This window comes from Scleropages formosus, chromosome 13 (assembly GCF_900964775.1).
Source record: "Scleropages formosus chromosome 13, fSclFor1.1, whole genome shotgun sequence".
NCBI classification, from domain to species: domain Eukaryota; kingdom Metazoa; phylum Chordata; class Actinopteri; order Osteoglossiformes; family Osteoglossidae; genus Scleropages; species Scleropages formosus.
In genome coordinates, this window is record NC_041818.1 from 9,541,946 (window position 1) to 9,562,397 (window position 20,452).

General features: G+C 45.3%; 2 protein-coding genes across 15 annotated transcripts in view; one reads left to right on the plus strand and one right to left on the minus strand.

Moving 5' to 3' along the window:
• The first annotated feature begins 254 nt into the window (after nt 1-254).
• On the plus strand, nt 255-9,879 carry rcor2 (REST corepressor 2). Of its 4 annotated transcripts, none has more exons than XM_018737266.2 (13): nt 255-632; nt 2,154-2,280; nt 3,566-3,622; nt 3,930-4,010; nt 4,120-4,172; nt 4,766-4,927; nt 5,100-5,224; nt 5,379-5,445; nt 5,649-5,891; nt 6,019-6,096; nt 6,191-6,248; nt 6,493-6,719; nt 6,873-9,879. In XM_018737266.2, the coding sequence occupies exons 2-13, from the start codon at nt 2,160-2,162 to the stop codon at nt 7,227-7,229; spliced, it is 1,629 nt and encodes a 542-aa protein (XP_018592782.1). In that variant the 5' UTR covers nt 255-632; nt 2,154-2,159; the 3' UTR covers nt 7,230-9,879. The 4 variants fall into 4 exon arrangements, with proteins under 4 accessions (XP_018592782.1, XP_018592783.1, XP_018592780.1 ...); XM_018737267.2 differs by having other exon boundaries at nt 6,493-6,560; XM_018737264.2 differs by having other exon boundaries at nt 6,493-9,879.
• Nucleotides 9,880-9,927: 48 nt separating this feature from the next.
• Nucleotides 9,928-20,452, minus strand: part of mark2b (MAP/microtubule affinity-regulating kinase 2b) — a 45,485-nt gene continuing 34,960 nt past the window's right edge. For 5 of the 11 annotated variants that reach the window (XM_018737263.2, XM_018737253.2, XM_018737261.2 and 2 more), the window contains 3 exons: nt 17,881-17,907; nt 13,518-13,556; nt 9,928-11,882 (listed from right to left, as the gene is read on the minus strand). In XM_018737263.2, the coding sequence (XP_018592779.1) occupies nt 11,444-11,882; nt 13,518-13,556; nt 17,881-17,907 (505 nt within the window). In that variant the 3' untranslated portion in view covers nt 9,928-11,443. The remainder of the gene's footprint in view (nt 11,883-13,517; nt 13,557-17,880; nt 17,908-20,452) is intronic. The other 6 variants (XM_018737262.2, XM_018737255.2, XM_018737254.2 and 3 more) reach the window with 5 other exon arrangements.

Genomic DNA, 20,452 nt, shown 5'->3' on the forward strand with positions numbered 1-20,452 from the left:
AAATGCTAAATGTGTTTGGACGAAAACGTTGAATTGGAGCATACCGTCAGGGCATCAGTCAAGTGTTGCGATGCAAGTGTCTCTTGAAGTTCTAGAGTAATATAAAGTGAGTGTGTGGGCACCCAGGGGGGAGAACTACTTTTTTGACATCGAAGTTAGTTGAGGCGATCGGGCGGTGGGGGCGGATTTTATGCCTGAAAATGGGGTGTGCTGAGGCTCCCCGGTACATACACACACACAGGGACACACAGAGACTCATACACAGGCTCACACACACACAAAAAAAACACACAAACTATACAAGCCGTTTCATTGTGCGGCTGTGGGAGACAGTTTATTGAAAGCGTTGCACTCGTTTTTGTTTTGTTTTGTTTTTTTTTTTGGTTTTTTTTTTTTTTTGGTCATAGCGAGTCAGTAAGTTGCGTTACGTTTTCGTGGAGCAGGTTACAGATACAAGTCAAGTTTCACATAAAAGAGGCAGCTAGCTTAGCCTAGCAACGGCGGAATTCCTCGCAGGGGGGAGATAAAGGAGATAGAAGAGGAAAAAGGACGAGTAAAAACGAAAAGACCCGAAAAGGCGAGCGCGTTTCGGTGGACGAAGACAGAGAGGCGCAGGCCTCCGGGACAGTAAGGTGCTTCATTTACCTGTTTATTTATAAAGTGTTTTAACTCTTTATCAGGAGTGTGTGTGTGTGTGTGTGTGTGTGCCGGCGGTCCGGAGCACTGACGTTCCAGATCGTCGCTCCTTTGAAACACTGACTGTTTCCTCCTGCTCAGATTCCTCTGAAAGGAAGCTCACAGAAAAACGTTGCGGGGGATAACTTGTTAACGACGTGAAAAGCCGGCACTTAGACAGGGGGGGTGAATAAAAGAGGAGGCCGAGGGCAGATAAAATGGTAACTGGGATGTTCCTCACTTGGCTCTTCTCTTGTCTTCTTGTCTTGTGGATCTTCGGCTCTTCTTAGTTTAATAATAATGGACCTGCATCGGCTCCCCAGGGATCGGAGATTAAAAACGGCAGAGAAGAGGATGAAAACTTAAGTTTTAACGAAACGTGCAAATAAATAAATAAAATATACTTTGATTTCGATTCCACATATCGAAATGGGAGGTAAATAAATTTAAAACAAATGCATACCGTCGTCTTTTATTCATGAAATCATAGACGCAACATATTATCCTCAGAACTGCTGGGATTTATGGAAATGACTGTTGATAATCATCATGTGTTCAGTCTTCGCTGGTTTTGGTCAAGGGGACGAATGGAACTTGTCTTTTCTTTTCTGTGATGATCATGATGGGAGTGATATTGCGATGAACAGCAGCTCACATTGTGGCTTCCAGCAACCAGGGTTAAGCACTTTGACCAACTGTTCAAAAAGGACAAAGATTGGTTTTGTGATGGAAACCATCTGTAAACCCCCCCCCCCCCCCCCCAAAAAAAAAAACATAGATCTGTGATGACCAGTAGAAAAGTGGCAACAATGTTACATCACATGTGCAGCATTTCATTATTTAATGTAATAGATAGAAGATGCACTATTTGGATCATTTGTAAGTGGAATCAGATTGTCTCATTGTATATAACTAATAAATTGTGAAATGAAACCACCTACACGACACTTCGGGATCGTGCAAAGGCGGGCAATATTTACGTTCCAAGTAAGGTATTAGATTCTTTCCCTTTCATTAATCAAGTGGACTTCACGTGTCGCTGAATGATAAGGGTTAATTTGATCATTGTGCCCTGGTGATAGGAATCTGTCGGAAAGTAACCTGCACCAACCCGTCCCGGTGATTCGTTTCTGTCTTCCACAACGTTGCAACCTTACTGCCAAATGGGCATGTCACTGACGGTAGCGGTCCTTGCTTTAAACGAGATAAAATTTTGTGCATATGTTTGACTTTTTTTTTTGCTAGAGAATGCTTTGGATAGTAACGGGAGCACTGTCTGTCATCTTCCGATACAAGCACTCGGTATTACAACACAAGTCGTTTCGAGACTCGTCACCTTACGCGACCCGTCTAAATTGGCCTAGAGGAATATTCAGCTTCACAGTTGGGTCATTTATGTCGGATGTGTACCTGTATAAATTCTTAGCCTTCCTAGAAAGGGGTGCCTACTAATGTGATGAATTTGTTTGCGTTGTCAGGGAGCCATGCCCTCTGTGATGGAGAGGTCTGGGGCTGGGGTGCTGTCCCGAAGCAGGGCTAAAAATGTTTCCAATGGCAACAGCCAGCATTCCGAGGAGGAGAGCAGCGACGAGGAAAATACTCATGGTTTGGGTCTATACACTAATTCTTACACATTGGCGGGCAGACCACATGTCATCAGTATTGAGAGATATATTTACAGTACTAAAATTCTGCTGTTCTTATGCATGCCACTTCACCGTACAACACTGTAGCCATTTATATTCCTGAGATTTTCTTCTAACTTCACTTTGTCGCAGAAATTGTAAAAAGCATTGTACATTGTTCCTAAGCAGTTTAGTACCTTTTAACGCCATTCCATGTCTACCGATAATATTACTAAATAAAATTTTCTTTTAGTTTTTCCTGCTCACGGTACCAAACTATTTTAGCACAAAATGTACATGTTTGTGTACTACTTTGAAGTGACCCAGTGGGGTATGGGATTGAACCTGGGTGAGGGTGTGTGGAGTTTTGTATATTCTCCCTGTTTGCAATCCAAAGACGTGAACGGAAGAAAGCAGTGGTAAACCACTTCCATACCTTCTTTTACCATGAAACGACAGCTGTTCACAAGGTTGAGTCCAATTTCATTCAACGGCACATACCATCTCCTACAATATTTTTTATTGCACGGTGCTCTTCTGTCATTTCACTGCAGCACTCAGTTTGTACGTCATAGGTTTAAAAACTGCATGACATCAAGATGCTGCGTAAGTTGTTTCGCCACATTTTACGATGAGCTTTGGGTCTTGACCATAAGTTTTTTTTTTTTTTTGTACGATTTCCGGAAGGTGAATTTGGAGACGTGTGTAATGCATATTGAGTCTGGAATTAAAGTATTTCACTGTCATATGTTATGTGTTCTGATGCATAGGACTGTGGCTCTTGTAAAAGGAAGTGTAACGTCCCAGTGTGCTTTTTGCAATACTTGATCCACCCAGAAATGAGTTTGGACTGGTCATCTGGAGAATTTGTAATTATTTTAATAACTCGTCACTTTACCTGGACATTTGCGTAGAAGTCGGGCACAAATGGAAATGTTTTCTGAACACTACTGGACTGTCTCTCTTGAAGGACCAGAGTTGCTGTTTCCCTGCCTCCTTGTTCCAAAGGCCTGTTTCACACCAAAACTTGAGTGTCTATATGCAAACGTACCGTTGCGGTATCACAGTTACACAGTTGAAGCATTTTCCTTCGGGCCTTGTATATAAGTTTTTATCATTTCAGTCATTTCCTAGTTAACTTAGTTCCTGTTTCCCTTAATCACCTCCTCTCAGCTTTGCCTTTTTCCCTTCAGCGTACGGTCTGCCCTCTCTTTCCAACTGCATATGTGATTGTAAGGTGCTCGTATCTGTTTTTGTTTCTGCAGACAGCATGATCCGAGTTGGAGGGGACTATCAGGCTCAAATTCCAGAATATAAACCCGGTAAGAAGTGTTTTTAGTACGAATATGATCAAACAAAGAGAAATGGGGAGGGGGCACTGGTGCAGCAAAATGAGATTCTTAATTTTTGGCTATTGCCATTTGTGCGTGTGAGTGATGGTAATCAAAAAGCGTAGGAGAAACGGTCTAAAGTGTAATCAGGTTGGGAGGGATTTTACCTAGTTTTGTTAGTCTGTAAGGATCTAGACAAATGTAAAGGTTTACCTGTATATCTGCGTGTGAGAAATGGGAAAGGTTGGTATTGCGTCTGTGCTGATAGACACTAAAGACTGCAGGCTTGTGTCCACAGATAGTCTAGCTTGCTACAATGAGAAGGATCAGAGGAGCATGCTGGTCTGGTCTCCTAACGTGACCGTGTCTGACGCAAAGTGTAAGAAACACTTCTATTTCAATATTTGTGACCAGAGAAGTGGAAACTTGAATATTCAGACACTCACAACCCTTGCTGTTCCCCCCCCCCCCCCCCCCCTTCATCTCAGTGGATGAATACATTCTGATGGCAAAGGAGAAACATGGATACAATATGGAGCAGGTACACTGGATATTTTCCTCATAACTGGCCTTTTCATTGTTGCACATCAGTGTATTGGTTCAGCTGTACCTATACTGTAAAGTGTTTTAGCTTTCCTAGATGGATAATATGTGTGGTTAAGAAGTACAAGATGAATTAGGTCACATGCTAATAAAGTGTGTAGTTCTACATTTCATGTAGAAAATGTAGTTTCCAGTCTTCTGGGTGTAAGTTGACAATATTCTTTCAGCAGGAGGAACACAGGACGGTGTCAGACCGTCAAAGCTCACAATGTTGGAGCTTACCACTGGCCCTTCACTCAGAGCACCCCAGTGCACTCCCCACCACTTTGCAATATTGTTAAAGTATTTGGGAAATGACTGGGGATTAAATAATGCATGAACTCAAAACTAGTGCTTTTAAATGTAATTCTGAGATACCAGAACAGATATAAATGTGTTACAAGTTCTTAAACCAGTTAAAATATCAACAGATGCAGTTTCTTTTTAAAAACCAGACACACTGCACCTTTTTTTTTTATTATTAAAAAAAAAAAAAAAAAAAAAAACTGGTTCTGTATTTCTTACTAAGCATGTCTTCCTTTGTTTTCCCAGGCACTTGGCATGTTGCTGTGGCACAAGCATGATGTGGAGAAGTCCCTGGCTGACCTGGCCAACTTCACCCCCTTCCCGGACGAGTGGACAGTGGAGGACAAGGTGCTGTTTGAGCAGGCCTTCAGCTTCCATGGCAAGAGCTTCCATCGCATCCAGCAGATGGTGAGGAGGAAGCTGATGAACCTGCTTATTAGTTGCAGTCTTCTTTCTACGTGCTGTCTCTTCAGTCCTCTCTTTGAGTAATGCGATTACACCTGGTCAACTAGAGACTGTCTGCAGCTGTATCGTAAGGAAGGGGCTGCTGTCAAGCTGCTGTCGCTGCTTTGTCTTCCAGCTGCCTGACAAGCTGATTTCCAGTCTTGTGAAGTACTACTACTCTTGGAAGAAGACCCGAACACGCACTAGCGTCATGGACAGGCAGGCTCGTAGGCTGGGGAGCAAGCGGGAAAAGGATGACAGGCGAGTTGGCTGGGGATGTTGGGATGGGGGAGAGGAAGTGAGACCATGGCACAAAGGAGGGAACTGTAAAGTAGGTGGATGGTCGGCTGAATGTATGCGAGCTACGTTTGCAGATGAGTCAAACTTTTTTTTTTTTTTTTTTTAAAATGTCTAGCAATGACGAAATAGAAGAAGGCGATGCAGCAAGTGACAGCGACTTAGAAGACGACACTAAAAAAGAGGTGAATATTTCTATAAAAATCTTATGTGCTCAATGCTTTGTTCAAATAAAGTAACATCGCTCTAGTTTTCCTGTGATTGGGCATCGTTTCTCCATTACTCACCATAGAAGGACAGTTCTGTAGCATGAAGCCACGTATAGCAGTTCGGGTGATTCTGGGGTAATGCTGGGATTACGCTGTTCATTTAGCAGTCTCTTGCCCAGATTCCCAAGCAGAGCACCTGCACTGGAGGTGGAGGCGAAAAGGGGGCTTCTGGCCGCTGCGGTCCAATCAGGAAAGAGAACCAGAGCGGACAGTACCGGCACCACCCGCTCCGTGCTAGACGCCGTCCCCCAAAGGGAATGCACTTGATCCAAGAGGATATCACATCGCTGTCAGTTTCCCCTGAGATGGGGGCCTTGGTGCTGAGGCAGCTGGACAGCCAGTTAGTGTCTCTGAAAAGACAGGTACTGTTTACCCTTCTGTCAGGTCACAGTTCTTACCCTTCTAAAGTAGTACGAGTGGATAATGTACAGTAGTTTATATGTTAAATGAATCTTTGCTTGTGTTTACCCTCCCCTTTTGGGACACAAGGTACAGAACATTAAACAAGCAAACAGCAGCTTGAAGCAGAGCCTGGATGGAGGGATTGACTCAATGCGTCCATCAGAGGTATCGCATTAGAACAAGAGCAAGCGCTGGATGTGGAGAGTAGTGTGCATTCAGGTTGCAGAGAAGCTTCCTAACACCATCTTCCTTTTTACAGCCTGCTGCCAAGATCAGCTCCCGCTGGACCACGGAGGAGCAGCTACTGGCTGTGCAGGGTGAGGAGCTGTAACTCTGCTGCTCCAACTGGAGTTATTCTTAGTTTAGTACATGTCCTGGGTCTGTCTGTTTCTAATAAGCTTTAATGGAGGTCTAAAAGGTAAACTGTCTTCATCAGGGTTTGTTCATGTCTCTGCGTTGCACCTTCGAGGCTGTGCACTCAGAGGGCAACGGGGTTATTGGCTATGCGGAGTGGAATGGACAATTTGTGGACTGTATAATTGTCTCCTTTTTGCCCCCCAGCCATCAGGCGGTACGGCAGGGACCTGGCAGCCATCGCAGAGGTCATTGGGAACAAGACAGTCTCCCAGGTTAGTTCGTTCTTCATCAGCTACCGGCGGCGCTTCAACCTAGAGGAGGTGCTGCGTGAATGGCAAGCGGAGCAGGAGGTGAAGGCTGGACGCTCGGAGGATATGAAAGGGCTGGATGGGGTAGAAGGAGGCATACTGGGGGCCACTGAGGATGAAGAGGTGAGGAAAGGATGGAAGAGAGTAGATGTTAAATATTTGCAGTGCGATGAAATAAACCGTGAAAAGAGGAACTGGAAAAGCATGTATAAGACAGTGTTGCTGCTAGAGGAGGGGGAGGAGGAGGAGCCAACTAATGTCTCCGTCTTCTCTCAGGTCCAAATGACTGGCGTTCCCCCTTCCTCCCCTCCCTCCATGGGCGGCACTGTCGGAAATAACGCCAGTTCAAACCAAACCCCACCTCCCCTGTCCCAACCGCCCCCTTTGCTGCGTCCCGGGCCGCCCCCTGCCCCTCCCAGCCTCCTACGGCAGCCCCCTCCTTTGCAAACACGGCCTCTACAAACCCGGACCCCTCACAACCACCCACCTCCGCCCCTGATCCGCCCAGCCATCTCCTCAGCTCTCCAGCGAAACTCGATGGGCTCTGCTTCAAATTCCTCGTCTTCCACAACACTGGGCCAGCTGCCTCCTTCGCTGGTGGGGCTGAAGGTGGAGCCCCCTCATTCTCACTGATTTTTAATTTTTATTTTGGGAGGGCAAAGTGGACATTTGAGAAAAGTATCACAAGGGAGTACAAAGACGACTGCGGATACCGGTGGTACGGCAATTATATTGCTCTCGTCATCCCTCTACCTCTTAATTACCCTGTAACTTATTCTCCCTCCCCATGTTCTTACACATCTCAGACAGCAGAACCAGTCAATAACACCCTTAACCACCACTGCCACCCCCTCACACCTTCACTACTACTGCCCCCTGAACCGAACTGTGACAAAGCAGCTAGCTACAGGATTGGCTGAATGCTCCATCTGAGTCTCTGGGCCAAAAGGCAGAACACACCTACACATCTCCATTTCCATGGCAACATAGGTATACAGGTTCAGTCATTACCCCCAGAAACAGCTCTCCATAGTTTAAAAATTAAGCAAAATTTAAAAAGTATATACCAGACTTCAAATTCCGGTGTATACTTCAGGTCCCATCTTTAGGTTGGACTGGTCTTTTGTTTCCGTGGCAACAACAGAACATTTCACTGGCAGATTTTGGTGGACAGGAGGGCTGTATGGGTTATCAGTCATTCTGGCACAAAGTATGACAAGAGGGATGATCAGTTTTTCATAGGAAAGGAGTAACCTAGTATTGCTAGTGTGATGGGTAAAACTCGGCGACTAGACTCGAACCTGCTAGATATAGACAGTAGCTTAGAATAAAGTGAGCAGTACCCTTACAACTGACTCAAACACTGACATATTAGACATGCAACCATGCATGGAATCTGCTTATTCAAACACTGATACAACACCATCTGAAAGAGAATTAGCATCCTTTTTCTTTTTTTGTGAACGTGCGTGATGTGCTTGTGTGTTACAGATGAATTGCTTGCGGTTTTGAAGTTTTTTTTTTTTTTCCTGGAATAAATATGAACTTCATCTGTGTTGTCACCGTTTGCGGAAGAAGTGACGTTAGCCAAGTTGGCGGACCTTTGCCCATGTCTCGGCTACACAGAGCAGCACGCTTGTTTGTGCTGTCGTTTGCACGGGTGGATTGAGAGTCGTCCAAGTACAGCTTTGACATGTGAAGGTCAAGTATTTCATAAACACTACTGAATTGAAACACTTGCCTTGCTAGACAGTTTGCACCAAGGCTTGAGGGAACCTTTAGCCAATACTTCGCAGTGACACTAAGCGACTGAACACTAGTTTATTTTAATGCCATTTGATTTTATTACTATCATTGAAGTTTTCCTCACAAAAAAATGAACAAAAATACATTTTGAGCTGTCCTGACACAAAAAAAAAAAAATTACAGCAATGGAAAATGTGACAATCAACCCTGAAAAAAAAAGGATTCCCAGCACCTTTAACAATCTGGAAAAGAGCAAAAATTACATTAAAAACAAAATATCAGGTAAAAATGCACAGGTGTTCCCCTTAACATTTTACTTGTATAATAATGACCACCCTGCCAGCCTCCTCCTTCCTCCACACTTATTAAATTTGTAGTGGTCTTTGTGTTCCTAACCGTGGCACCACTAAAGCACACTTGCAGTGGTCGACAACGGGAGAGGTGCCACGGTCCCATTGCACAGGTGTGGGTGTGTGTGTGGGCACAGCCAACGGTTCACCAAGCTCACATGCACACAGGCAGTTGTCACTTCCACTACGGCTCATGAGCTCAACCTGTACAGGAGCTGCTTGTTGGAGTCTTAAGGACAATGGGTGACACACCCAGCTACGTGATGGATTCAGTCAGACCAAACACCACCACGACATCCCCTCAGCACGGTCGAGGGAGCCTGTGCCTGCCAACTCACAGGTTATAGTCCAGCAATACAAAGCTTGCGAACAGCACGCGCGAGAGAACGTGCAGGGCTCCATGAAGTACGCTTAGAACTTCCGACACCACCTTGACTCTCAAACCAACGTAGATCAAGTTCTCAAATTTGCACCGATCGTTACTCATGGCACATCGTGAAAGCACACAGCTGCAGCAGTAAACCCTGCATGAAGACGAGGTGGAACGGAGTAACAGGAGTGTGTCCTTTGAAAAGAGCCAGGAGACCTAACCCCTCCCCACACAGAATTCTGTACAAGCAACTAAAGGTGCAGATGGACGTAAAGGGATTCCTGCAGCATTTATCTCCACAGTAAAGCAATGACGACACATGATACCGTGGTCACTGGTCAGAATAAAAAGCCTGACCGTGGCTCCTCTGCAGTTACTTGCTGGTGACCTTCATTCTACACCAAAGAAAGAGTCAAGAACTGAGAAGCTGCACTCTAGAGTGACCCTCAACAGGCATATGTGGCAAATGGATGAAAATTCATCACTGCAAAATTCCCAGTCTCAATGAACGCAAAGCAACTCATGATCTCGGCAGCACAAACTGGACTACTGTAACTTAGTCCTCTGGTTGATCAATTACCTAGCCCTTACAATCATGAATCACTTTTCACGTATGCTGATGAGAGCCAATTGCCGCTCAAACATCCTGCAGCAGCACAAACACAGGTGCATAGTTTACACACCTCCGCGGCTCCCGGACCGGGGTGGTCTCTGCCTGGACTCGGACACAGCCAAGCTAAAACCAAACTGTGGAGGTCAACACTCACTATGTCTGTGCAGGGGGGAGGGAAAGAGGGGGGGGGAAAAAAAAAAAAAAAAAAAAAAAAAAAACTGGTCATTTATCAACAACACTAATAAAAATGCCAAAAATGAATCAATAATACACTAAACCAAGATGAATGAGCAATAGTCAATTCAGATCATCGTTATTACAGTTAAGATCAATTTTATAAAAACTACCCATACAATCACTGTGGAAAGGATATGTTGCGAGGCCAACAACATTTTGGTTGAAAAGAGATGTCACCCCCATGCACCACATTACACCCTTCAATCAAAACAGTGATAACAGCAACAACAATAACAATAATAATAATAATAATAATAATAGGTGATAAGGACTGTGCGAATCCACAAGCCTTGTCTGTCTCTCCTCCCTCCAAAGTTCAGTGCGGGTGGGGGTGAGACCATTTCTCCATCCTTCCCCTTTGACCGGAAAGGGGGGGAGGGGGGAGTTTTAGCAGAGGGAAACACACTGGTTCAAGCCAACTCATTCTCAAAAATGTACAAACAAAACCAAGTTTAAACAAAATGAAAATTCTCTCTTCCAGTGATAATATATTTCAGATATTTATATATTTATAGATACTATTTATATTTTATTTTTCTTCAGGAAGGCTTGGGGAAAGCAAGATGGGAGTCTCACGTTCAGTTTTACATTCTTTGTACAAAGGCAAGATCCAACTGAACAAACACAAAATGACAAAAGAAGGTCGTTCAACTTGCTTATACTTATAATAGTCAGTTTTTTCCAGAAAGGCAAAAAAAAAAAAAAAAAAAAAGACTCGTTCCAGTGCAGCGCTTCAAACAAACTAGTAACTCAATAAGTCTAGTTCATCTATCCATTATTACACAACTGGCCCTCAATCAGTTTGTTCAGTAACGGACCCTTGTAGAAGAAAATGCCACTGGATGAGGGGGGGGGGGGGGGGGGGGGGGGTGCATTTAGGGCACAACTGTCAAGAAGTGGTTTCGACTGCGATGCTGGAGAGTTTCAGAGTTTGCCCTCGGGGTATAACCGCACTCTGCGGTGGCATATGCTTGGCAGGCGAGGGCGTCGCTTCCCCCGCATCTAAAGGACACCCACAAACGGGAGACAAGTAGGATCATGTTTTAACTGTAGCTCTCTGGTGATGGTGGTGGTGGTGGGGGGGGGGCTGGTTCACATAGCAATAGCTTTTTTCAATTTCAGTGAAGAGAGCCAAACAGGTCTAAGACAAATGGTGCTGCTGATACTCCAGTCTTCTAAACAGAAGTGAGAGTTGTGAAGAAAGTAAGCAGCTGGCAAAAGATCGGGGCAAATGTTCCAATTCGTTCACGGGGGGAGATGTGACGGTGCAGGTATGAAGGACTCTGGGTAAAAGACGAGAAGAAAGGGTCTCTAAAGGGCCAAAAGTATACTCCCTCCCCCCAAGCAGGCGATGCGTACAGATGGCACCTGGCAGCCAGTCGGTCCCGTCCCGTCCCCTCTTCGGCTCCTGGTGGGGACTCTGCTCACGCACCTAGCGTGTGCCAGTAGCGCTTCACAGCCTCAGTTGATCCTGCTCCTGGGTCTCGCCCTCTCCAGTGTAAAGAGCCCAGTTCATCACTCTTGGGGTGGGTTACAGCTTGAGCTCATTCGCAATCTTGGAGGCGATGTTCTTGAAGGCGATGGAGGTGCCCGAGATGCGCTTGAAGCGCACGCCATTGAGCGAGAGGCGGGGCAGCTTACACACCTCCATCTCCCACTGGACAAAATTGTCCCGTGACGGGTCTCCCGACATGCACAGCAGCATGTAGCGCTCGCGCAGCTCGTACTCGCAGCTGTTGGAGTCCAGCACCTTGCGGATCTCCTTCATCATCTCGCTGGGCTCCATGGAAGACGTGGTCTTCATGCTCCAGGTGAAGCGCAGCGAGCGTGGCTTGGGGTCCTTGGGCGGGGGCGTGCCACCGGGCACCGGAGAGGACGACGACAGCGAGTCTTTGTTCTCGTCGCCGGTGGAGCCCAGCATGCTGCCAGGGCCCTTCTCACTCTTGTCCCCGCTGCTGCTCAGCATGGGCCTGAAGCAGGGCAGACAGGAAGGTCAGAGGTCATAGGTACGAGTAGCGCACGGGACAGGCGAGAACAGAGGAAGAAGAGGATGAAGAGGACGGGGTGAGGAGTAACATGAGAGAACCGCGGTGAGTACGAGACAAGCGGCATCAGCATGACGTTTGGAAGGAGAGGACAAACATGAGGGTGCCAATGGGTGGGGAGAGGAGAAGGGAGGAAAAAGGTCACGAGCCAGAGACTAGGAAGCAGAGCCAGAGACTGGGGAGGCAGCCCAGCCTCACAGCCTCCCTTCTCCTGTGAAGATCAAAAGAACCCCTCGCAGGCCACAATTCACACCCGGAGCAGAAAGCGTTCGGCTCTCGCTGCAGCAGAACCGAAGGTGCGGCTCTCGCTCGGTTTCTGCTACGCCGCGCAGCGCCGGGTACTAAATTATGGATGATGGCACATCTCTGCAAACATGGAGCAACGGAGAACGGACAGCAGACCTGCACACCTACTACAGCAAGAGGGGTAAGCAGCAGAAATGGTGTTGCGCGGAAGAGGAGGAGCAGCAGCAGCCCACAGCAAAAAAAAAAAAAAAAAAAAAAAAAAAAAACTGGCATAGTTGCGCAGGGCTTTTCCCCCCACTCTATTCCAGCGACAGAGTTGTCCAATCAGGCAGCAAGCAGAGCACCAAACACACCGCTGTGGGTCAGGATCCACGCTTCCCAACTCCGTTCACATTAATAAAGCTAACTATTACTCGAGTCTGTGCAGCGGACCCGAAACAGATCCCACTTTGCTGACAGCGTTTCTCTCTTCACTCTGGGACTCAAGGAAACATGGGCACCGTGGATTCACGTCACGATTCGCGTAACGAGAGAGAAGCCCCATCGTTTCAAGCGTATGTAAAAATCTTTCGCTTCCTCCCGGCTCCGAATACGTGCCCAAAAGGAATTTCCTTACCAAATTAAATGAGCTTTATTCCGTTTTCAAGGAAGGAAGAGGGAAAAAAAAAAAAAAAAAAAAAAGTGTTCATACTGATAAGTGTCAAATGAAACACATTTAAATCCAGGCAGTCACACCAGTTTGTTTCAGTTTGAAATTATCACAATTTTTCTGTACAATAACTACTTTTACGGCTGCTGGTGCGTTGCCGCGTATCCAAATATTTTGGAAAACTAATGCACTTTGTCAAGCGTGCACATGATTTTATCCCGTTCTATTTTAAATCAAAGTTCTTCATTTTACAGAAAAAGTCAACAAACCCAAAATGATGGGGCTTAGTTTAAGAGCAGGGATTCTCAGAGCTGGAAGCAAAGGAAGCAAAAGAAGGTAAATTAAGTAAAACCCTCAGGTGCACAGTCCTCAAGCCCTTCAGGGGACTTGCGGAAAGAGCAATACCATACAACTGGACACCATCCTTCAGCACAAGATTATTTCATTCATTAGGAGTTAATCAATTACACATAAGTGCATACAAGTAAACTACAAGAACAGAACTGGTACATAACTTATGATTTTGTCTCACCCAACTGATCACAACACTGGTCCATTATTTTTCTGTTTTCTTTAAATTAAGTCACAATGTTTTTATACAAATCAAAGTTGTCTACTGAAATCGAGCATGTAGCTGATTGATTTCGTTATGTTGCGTTTCTCACCTGCTGCCCTCATCTCGACCCTCTCCCTCATATGGGCTCCTCGGGAAAAAAAAAGGTCAGTATAAGTTTAGTATATTGAGGTCTGATTGCTACTCTAGTGAGGTTATTCCACCACCGTGAGCCTTTGGGACCACCTGTCCCCTGTCTCCTGGGCCCTTCCAGTTCCACTTCCAAACTGTCCTCTGGGTTCATGTTCCAGTCATCATTCAACTGGTACAATGGGAAAGACCTCAAACTTTAGTGGTGTTTGCACATTACACACCATCCCGGTCCACAGCGGAAGCCTGAGCGGCACTGAACACACCCAGAGGGGAGGACACGGGATGGGTTCTATGGGCACCAAGCGACACCAGTTCTGACACATGCAAATGGAACTGGAAGGAATGAGCCAGTAGCAGTCAGGTCCAGGAGTCCAAGCCCATGATCCAGCTCATCACCAGGGCAACTGCTCCAGCATCCCCCCCCCGACAAGAACACACAAATCCACACACAGGCTCAAAAAGACACACACGCAGACACACGTAAACATTGAGGCCAATGTACACAGGCATGAAAACACTAGGCTGGATGTCCATACCACCCACAGCCGTAAGTTATTCCCCCTGCTCAGGTTTCTCGAGCCTGGAACTGTCACTGGTTCCACTTCTGCAGCATCACGTTACTGAAATGAAATAACCTACCAATAGTGACCAACACCATGGGAAGTATAGGACTCCTTAAGAGATAGTGAGGATGTGTGTGTGTGTAGGGTTATGGAGTGGGCACAGGGTGCTTCCTGTCACTACATTTCAAATGGCTGAGGACCATTCAATGAAAACCTTACAATTAACAACAACCAGCAGGGCAACGACATCCGCAAAAAAAAAACAGAGGCACAGAAGAGTGAGTAAAAAAGGTTACTTTATATTATAATAATAATAATAATAATAATAATAAAAAAAAAAATGAAGAATCCTTCTGATTATCGAGACTTTTCCAAAAGGCTAAAGAAAAAAAAAGCCATTTCTCCCTTTATATCAAGCGACCCGTGACACGACACCGCTCTATACCTTGCTTTGCAGGTAAGTCACTAGTTTCCGTATCTTACTAAGACACTTTTTCCCTACACAAGTGTGCTACTGGGGGCCTGGAGACATAAAATTTACCCTACTGTAAGACCTTTTAACTCAAAATCAAAAGTTATAAAATGTTTGTTAAAAAAAAAAAAAAAAAAAAAAATTGCCATAATTAAAATCACCTCATTATTATTATTATAAAAGGTGTTTCTGAAGAAAATACTATACCAGTTCATGGCTTTTACAGTACAATACCGTGTTTTCTACAGCAATAACAGGACTCATTTGTCAACTTTTGCTCCTACTGTGTTCCAGGATGTGTGATACCGAAAGAAACCACAAATGACAGTTTCCAGGTGTTGAATGAACACAAGAGTGGGAAAACCAGTGATGCCCAGCCCAATTTAACAACCTTATTTTCCATTTCTTACTGGAAAACAGCACAACTACATACTGCTTCACGAAAACACACATTTTGGTCCATATTAGCGTTTAAGTGCAGGCACCCCTTAGTGTAACCATATAATATACCGTACAATTCAATTTTCAGATAAAGGAAAAAAAAAGGTGTAGCTTTATAAATAACTGTCTTATCTACAACAAAACGGTTACTTTTACCGTATAACATAAATGGATATCTTTATCGTACCACTCCCTTCTCCACTGCACCACTCCCTGGAAACAGGCTGAACACTACGTGTCACCCTGATGAGAAAAGCGCTCAATGGAAATAAACAGAGAAACACAAATGACTCTCTAGAAACTCCAGCCATACCCATTTGGGTCACAAGAATCTGACTTTACGGGGAGTTTCACTGAAGAGCCCTCCTTTCACTAAAAGGCATCTCTTTGCATTTACAAGGGCCAAATTAGAAGCTTCTATGCCTCCCGGAGCTGAGCAGCACGAGAGCAGAGCCAGCATGTGGTTTCACGCCTACTGTTAAGCTCCTGCTGCCTTAAGTTCTGAGTTCTCTTTAGCCGTTGTTTGGCAGTTTCACCTGTCATGATCTGGGTAAACGCAGGACCCCAGCTGGACTGTCCAAACAGCATCGACTTGTTTGGGGAGTATCAATGCTCTCTTGGATTCCCTTTTGTCTTTCGCCATAAAGGAACGCTCCGTTTGTGAGTTTGTTAAGTGTGCTGAAGGAGTAGACAGTGTTACAGAGCCATCAGTGAGGGGAAACTTCCTTACCATCTTGTGTTATAACTCATGTTAAGTACTAAAGTTATTGTGCCCATGTGAATAGGACTTGGTGATATTTTAGCACAAATGGGTGTCAACTTTGGGGCTCAGGAACACATTAAACATTTTGCCATAAAACTAATCATAATAACTTCTTCAGTTTATGAGAATTCATCCTATGGAGGGTTTTTCAGGAATGACTTGGTTTCATCAGCCTGGAAAAGACCATCACTTGTGGGCAGCGCTTATGAAAGACGCGTGTGGAGAAGCGTGGCCGCTAGGGGGTGTACATTCCCCGAAGAACACAAGTACAGTACGGTATTGGTGCGGTGGCCCTCACCACAGTGCTCTGCCCTCCATCCCTCCCAGAGCACAAAACACATGTGTTAGCAAACCTTCAATACATTGCGACACGGAAGTTCATAACCGATTTCAAAATGCTCTTCTACTTTTTTTTTTTCTTAAAAACCTTTGGTATTTTCCCCATTTTGGTATGCTGCACTAAGAGAACATTACATACATACACACACAAATATTAAAAAAAATCTACGCAACTTTATAAATAGTTAAATTGTTGAAGGTAACATCATGATTAATTTAGCAATATGTTGCCTAATCACATCACATCACACACACACACTGACTGAAACCGCTTGTCCCGAGTGGGGTCGTGGTGAGCCAGAGCCTAACCCGGCAACAAAGGGCATAACGTTGCCTAATCTGTTACCCAAAGGGGGGGGGGGGGGGGGGGGGGGGGGGGGGGGGGGGGAAGAAAAAAAAAAAAAGGTCAACCAGTGCTTCCAGGTCCATTTTCATAGGAAGTGAAGATGACTGAGGTTACCGTATCCTGTTCAAGGTTGGGAAAATCTCCAAACCTCTCTTCATTAGTAACCTTTCTTTAAATGAACACTATCATTATTTATCAAGTGAGATTAAATTGGAACGACACACCGAAACAAGGCTGTACACATTTAGACAGGAGGACTCTCGCGACAAGTGACATATTTCTTGTTCCTCTGAGCAAAAAACCCCGAGATCATGTGGCCCTTGCAAGCTCTCACCCATGTGCTACGATGGGCTAGTAACCACAGTGGAAGGAATACAAGTCTAGCCATTCCCCATGCCACTTTTACATCACCAAAGACATACGCATTGTTTACAACAGGAAGCTGAAGAACAGCTTTTAACATCGCCGGTGATGCGCACGTTAACTGCGGTGTGGCCTCACCCATGGGACAAAGTGTTAGTGAAAGAAGAAGAAACGAGTATGGCCGCAGCCAAGGCTGTGGACTGAGGCACCTCCTCCCCAGCATCCCTGTCCAACAGGCCTGACTGCTTACAATAGGTTTGTTCAATTCCAGTGCCGGCTGGCCACAGCCCAGCAGGTTTTCCAGCTCTTGCTCCATCACTAAGAACTCGCAAAAGGAGTTAAACGAGTTCAGCGTAGACAGTTCAGCTGCGAGGTTAGCAGTGCAAGTGGAACAAAGACCTTCTGGACTGGGGCAGTCAACAGCTGGCAATGAACTTCTTAAAGGCCTTTGACGGTTGTGGGTGCTCCACACTTGCCATCTGCTAGTTTGCAGTCCTGTGGTCATCACAAACGTGGTACAGCGAATGCTTCCGTACCAAGAAACATACTGTAGCACATCTCAGTAGAGACCACAGCAGGGTCAGAGTGCAAGGCTCACATTGGCTGTCTGTGATGGAAAGGCGGGGGACCTCCCTGCATCACAGTGTAGCGTTATGCCAGTTTTTACTGCCGCATCAAGAGATATACAAGCAGAACAGCTGAACAGGCAAAGGAGGTAATGGGCACGATGGTTTGTCCACATCTGTGATGGGCTGGGCTGTTGGGACCATGGACACTGACAGATGGAGTGAGGGATGGGGTTTCAGAAGGGAGGGATTGGTGTTATGCATGTAGAGTAGGTGTTTGGTGAGTCAAGCGGCGGGGTGGGGGGGTGGGGGTGGGTATGGCAGCGGCGTTAGTACCAGCCAAACAGTTCACACCAATGGCAAAAAACCCACAAAATATTAAAACAGATCAAGACGATGGACAAGAGAGCCAAAAACAGGAAGGTCCAGATACACAAATACTCAGGAGGTAGTGGTTGTTGTTGCCTACCTTCTGGGGAATCTGAACGAGAGATTTCTACAAAAGAAAAAAAAGAAAAAAATAGGGGAAAAGAAAGAAAAGCGTATGTACACTAGTGTGCACTCAAAATTCACAGCAAGTATATACTTATGCAGCTGACTTGTTTAAAGAAAAATGTATTTTCTTTGTCTCTCTGGTCCCGACATGGTTAATTACAACACATGACCAACAACTGTTAACAGCTACCTATAATGAGCTACAAACCACATAACATTTTCACAGCATTCAATGTGGAATTACAGTTAAGATGCATCCAGTGGTGTGTAATAACAGTTCAATTTTATAATATAGAGCAAAGTGTCTTGCACTGAATGGGACAGGCATGCAAATGATACTCTCATATGTACCCAGAATGTGGATTGTTGTCAGACGGATTAATGGGACTTGCAAGGGATATGAATTATGTTGTATTAATATCCAAGGTATCTGAAGATCTTCGGTGAACTCAAATGCCCAGATCTCTTTGCTCCATCCATGCAAGCAGAAATGGAGTTGATCATAACCGATCCGGATTTGTGTGTTCCTCTAAAGCGGTTGCTCCTCAACGAGGAGCATGGACTGACCAGGAGAGCGCGTCACTGTTGTTGCTCACTACAAAATACAACACGTCCACCCAGCTACACTGCACCCACAATGCTTCAAGTCCCCAAATCTGCAGTCTGAGGATGAGAGCCCAGGAGCACTGCGCTCGCAGTTTCACAAAAGCCAGCATCAATCCCATGTCCTTTGCACTTCACCCAGAGGTGTGTTTTCTATTAAGACCAACTGTAAATCAACCATCTCCTTTAGAAAAGTTACTGTACATGAAGTTCATTTTGCAAAAAGTGGAAAATGGGACACAAGCATGGGCAGCCCTTGTCTTTTGTTAAAGTGTTTAGCTCTCATAAAGACCTACTATTATCTATTCATTTGATTAATATCAACATCCAGCAAAAGGCTCAGCCAGAACATTACAAGATGTCTCATGACTGCAGTTTCTTGAAACGCATAACTGTGAGAGCGCCTTGTACTTAGTTGTTTATGATGCCATTCTCATGGGAGAGCATGCAGCTGAGGGAACATGGCACCCAGCAGGCACTAGGCCAGCACTGAAACGGAACCCCTCTGTTCCACAAGCTGCGTGTCCCTGTCCACCACACATGTATTTTTAGTTCTAGAGAAAGCAACACCACTGGGGGTAACCATGGTAACTGTCACCACGGAGGCGTTTTCAAAGTAAAGGTTTATAGTGAGGGTCCCCCCCACTTGCTAAGATTCCAACTTTAATAACATATTATCAGAGCTCAGAGCTGTAAGCATGATGAAACCGTGTTGTAATGCAAAAACGAGCAGGGTAAAGGAACACTAGGACTGCACTTCCAAAGATCTTGACTCTCTGGTTTGTGCACGTGTGCATGAAAAACACACATCAGATGAGACTACCAGAGGCAACCAGCGAGGCTCCCTCCCTATAGCACTTGGCACCTGTACAATCAGGCCCCTCCGAGGCACACAGTGACTCAGGGCGAGCCCAGCAGAAGCAGGTTCCTCACAGGGACTGACAGTGAGACCTTTAAAGGGTCCTCTCAAGCACAATGGGACAGCAGGAGCATTGTGTAGAGCCAGGCTCTTCTAAATCAGAGTTTGCTCAGTACGCTCTTCATGCACTCAGGATTAAGAGGCATCGCTGTTGTGTCCAGAGGTTTTTTTCTGGATAGAAGTCAATTTTTAAGGGACTTTGAATAAGTGGTTCCTAAGCTAACATACACATTCTGAGACAGCTTAGCTAAAGGCATGTGGGGAGTACATGACAGGAGTGGGATTCCATGGAGACCCACAGATACACTGTCCAAAAATGGCTCCAAAGCAAAGCTGATCAACATACTGCTGTACTTCCAAACATTACCGTCCTGTACTGGAAGGTGAGGTACACACAAAAATTTTGGGAATATACCAAATTGCTTCAAGGACCATTACATGCAAGTGAGAACATGCACTTGCATTCCAGGCACCTAAAATCCATACAAATAAGAGCTACAGTGATGTGCAAGATGTCATTTAATTTATGCAATTTCCCTGCAAATTAGGAGGTTTTTTCCTTTTTTTTTTTTTTTTAAAATCAAAATTACATTGAAGGAGCCACTGGGAGGAAAGTGCTCACTTCAAATTTGCAGGTCTATTTGCCAATCTTCCTGCGGCGCTCCCAAGATCCACATTTCTGTGAACCATTCCACAGGTTCCCCCTCATGCACAGCTGTGAAGTGTGGTGTCATTATGTCTGTCACTGCAGCTCGCAGCAATGGAAGACGTGCTGTTGAATTAACGCTTACAGCTCCTGAAGCACACAGGGAAAGCAGGCTGACCCAAACGGGGACGGTGGCACCAAACTGCAGAGTGCTGGTATCATGTCAGAGCTGCTGCTTTGTTCCGTTTTCAGTGACACTGCCGTTTATTTTGTTGATATACCAACATTGAGTCTTGTTCCGGTTTCAGAGAGGCAGTGAAGAATCCATGCTAACACAGTGACGGAAGAATTTAGCAGAGTCATACAGGTATATGACAT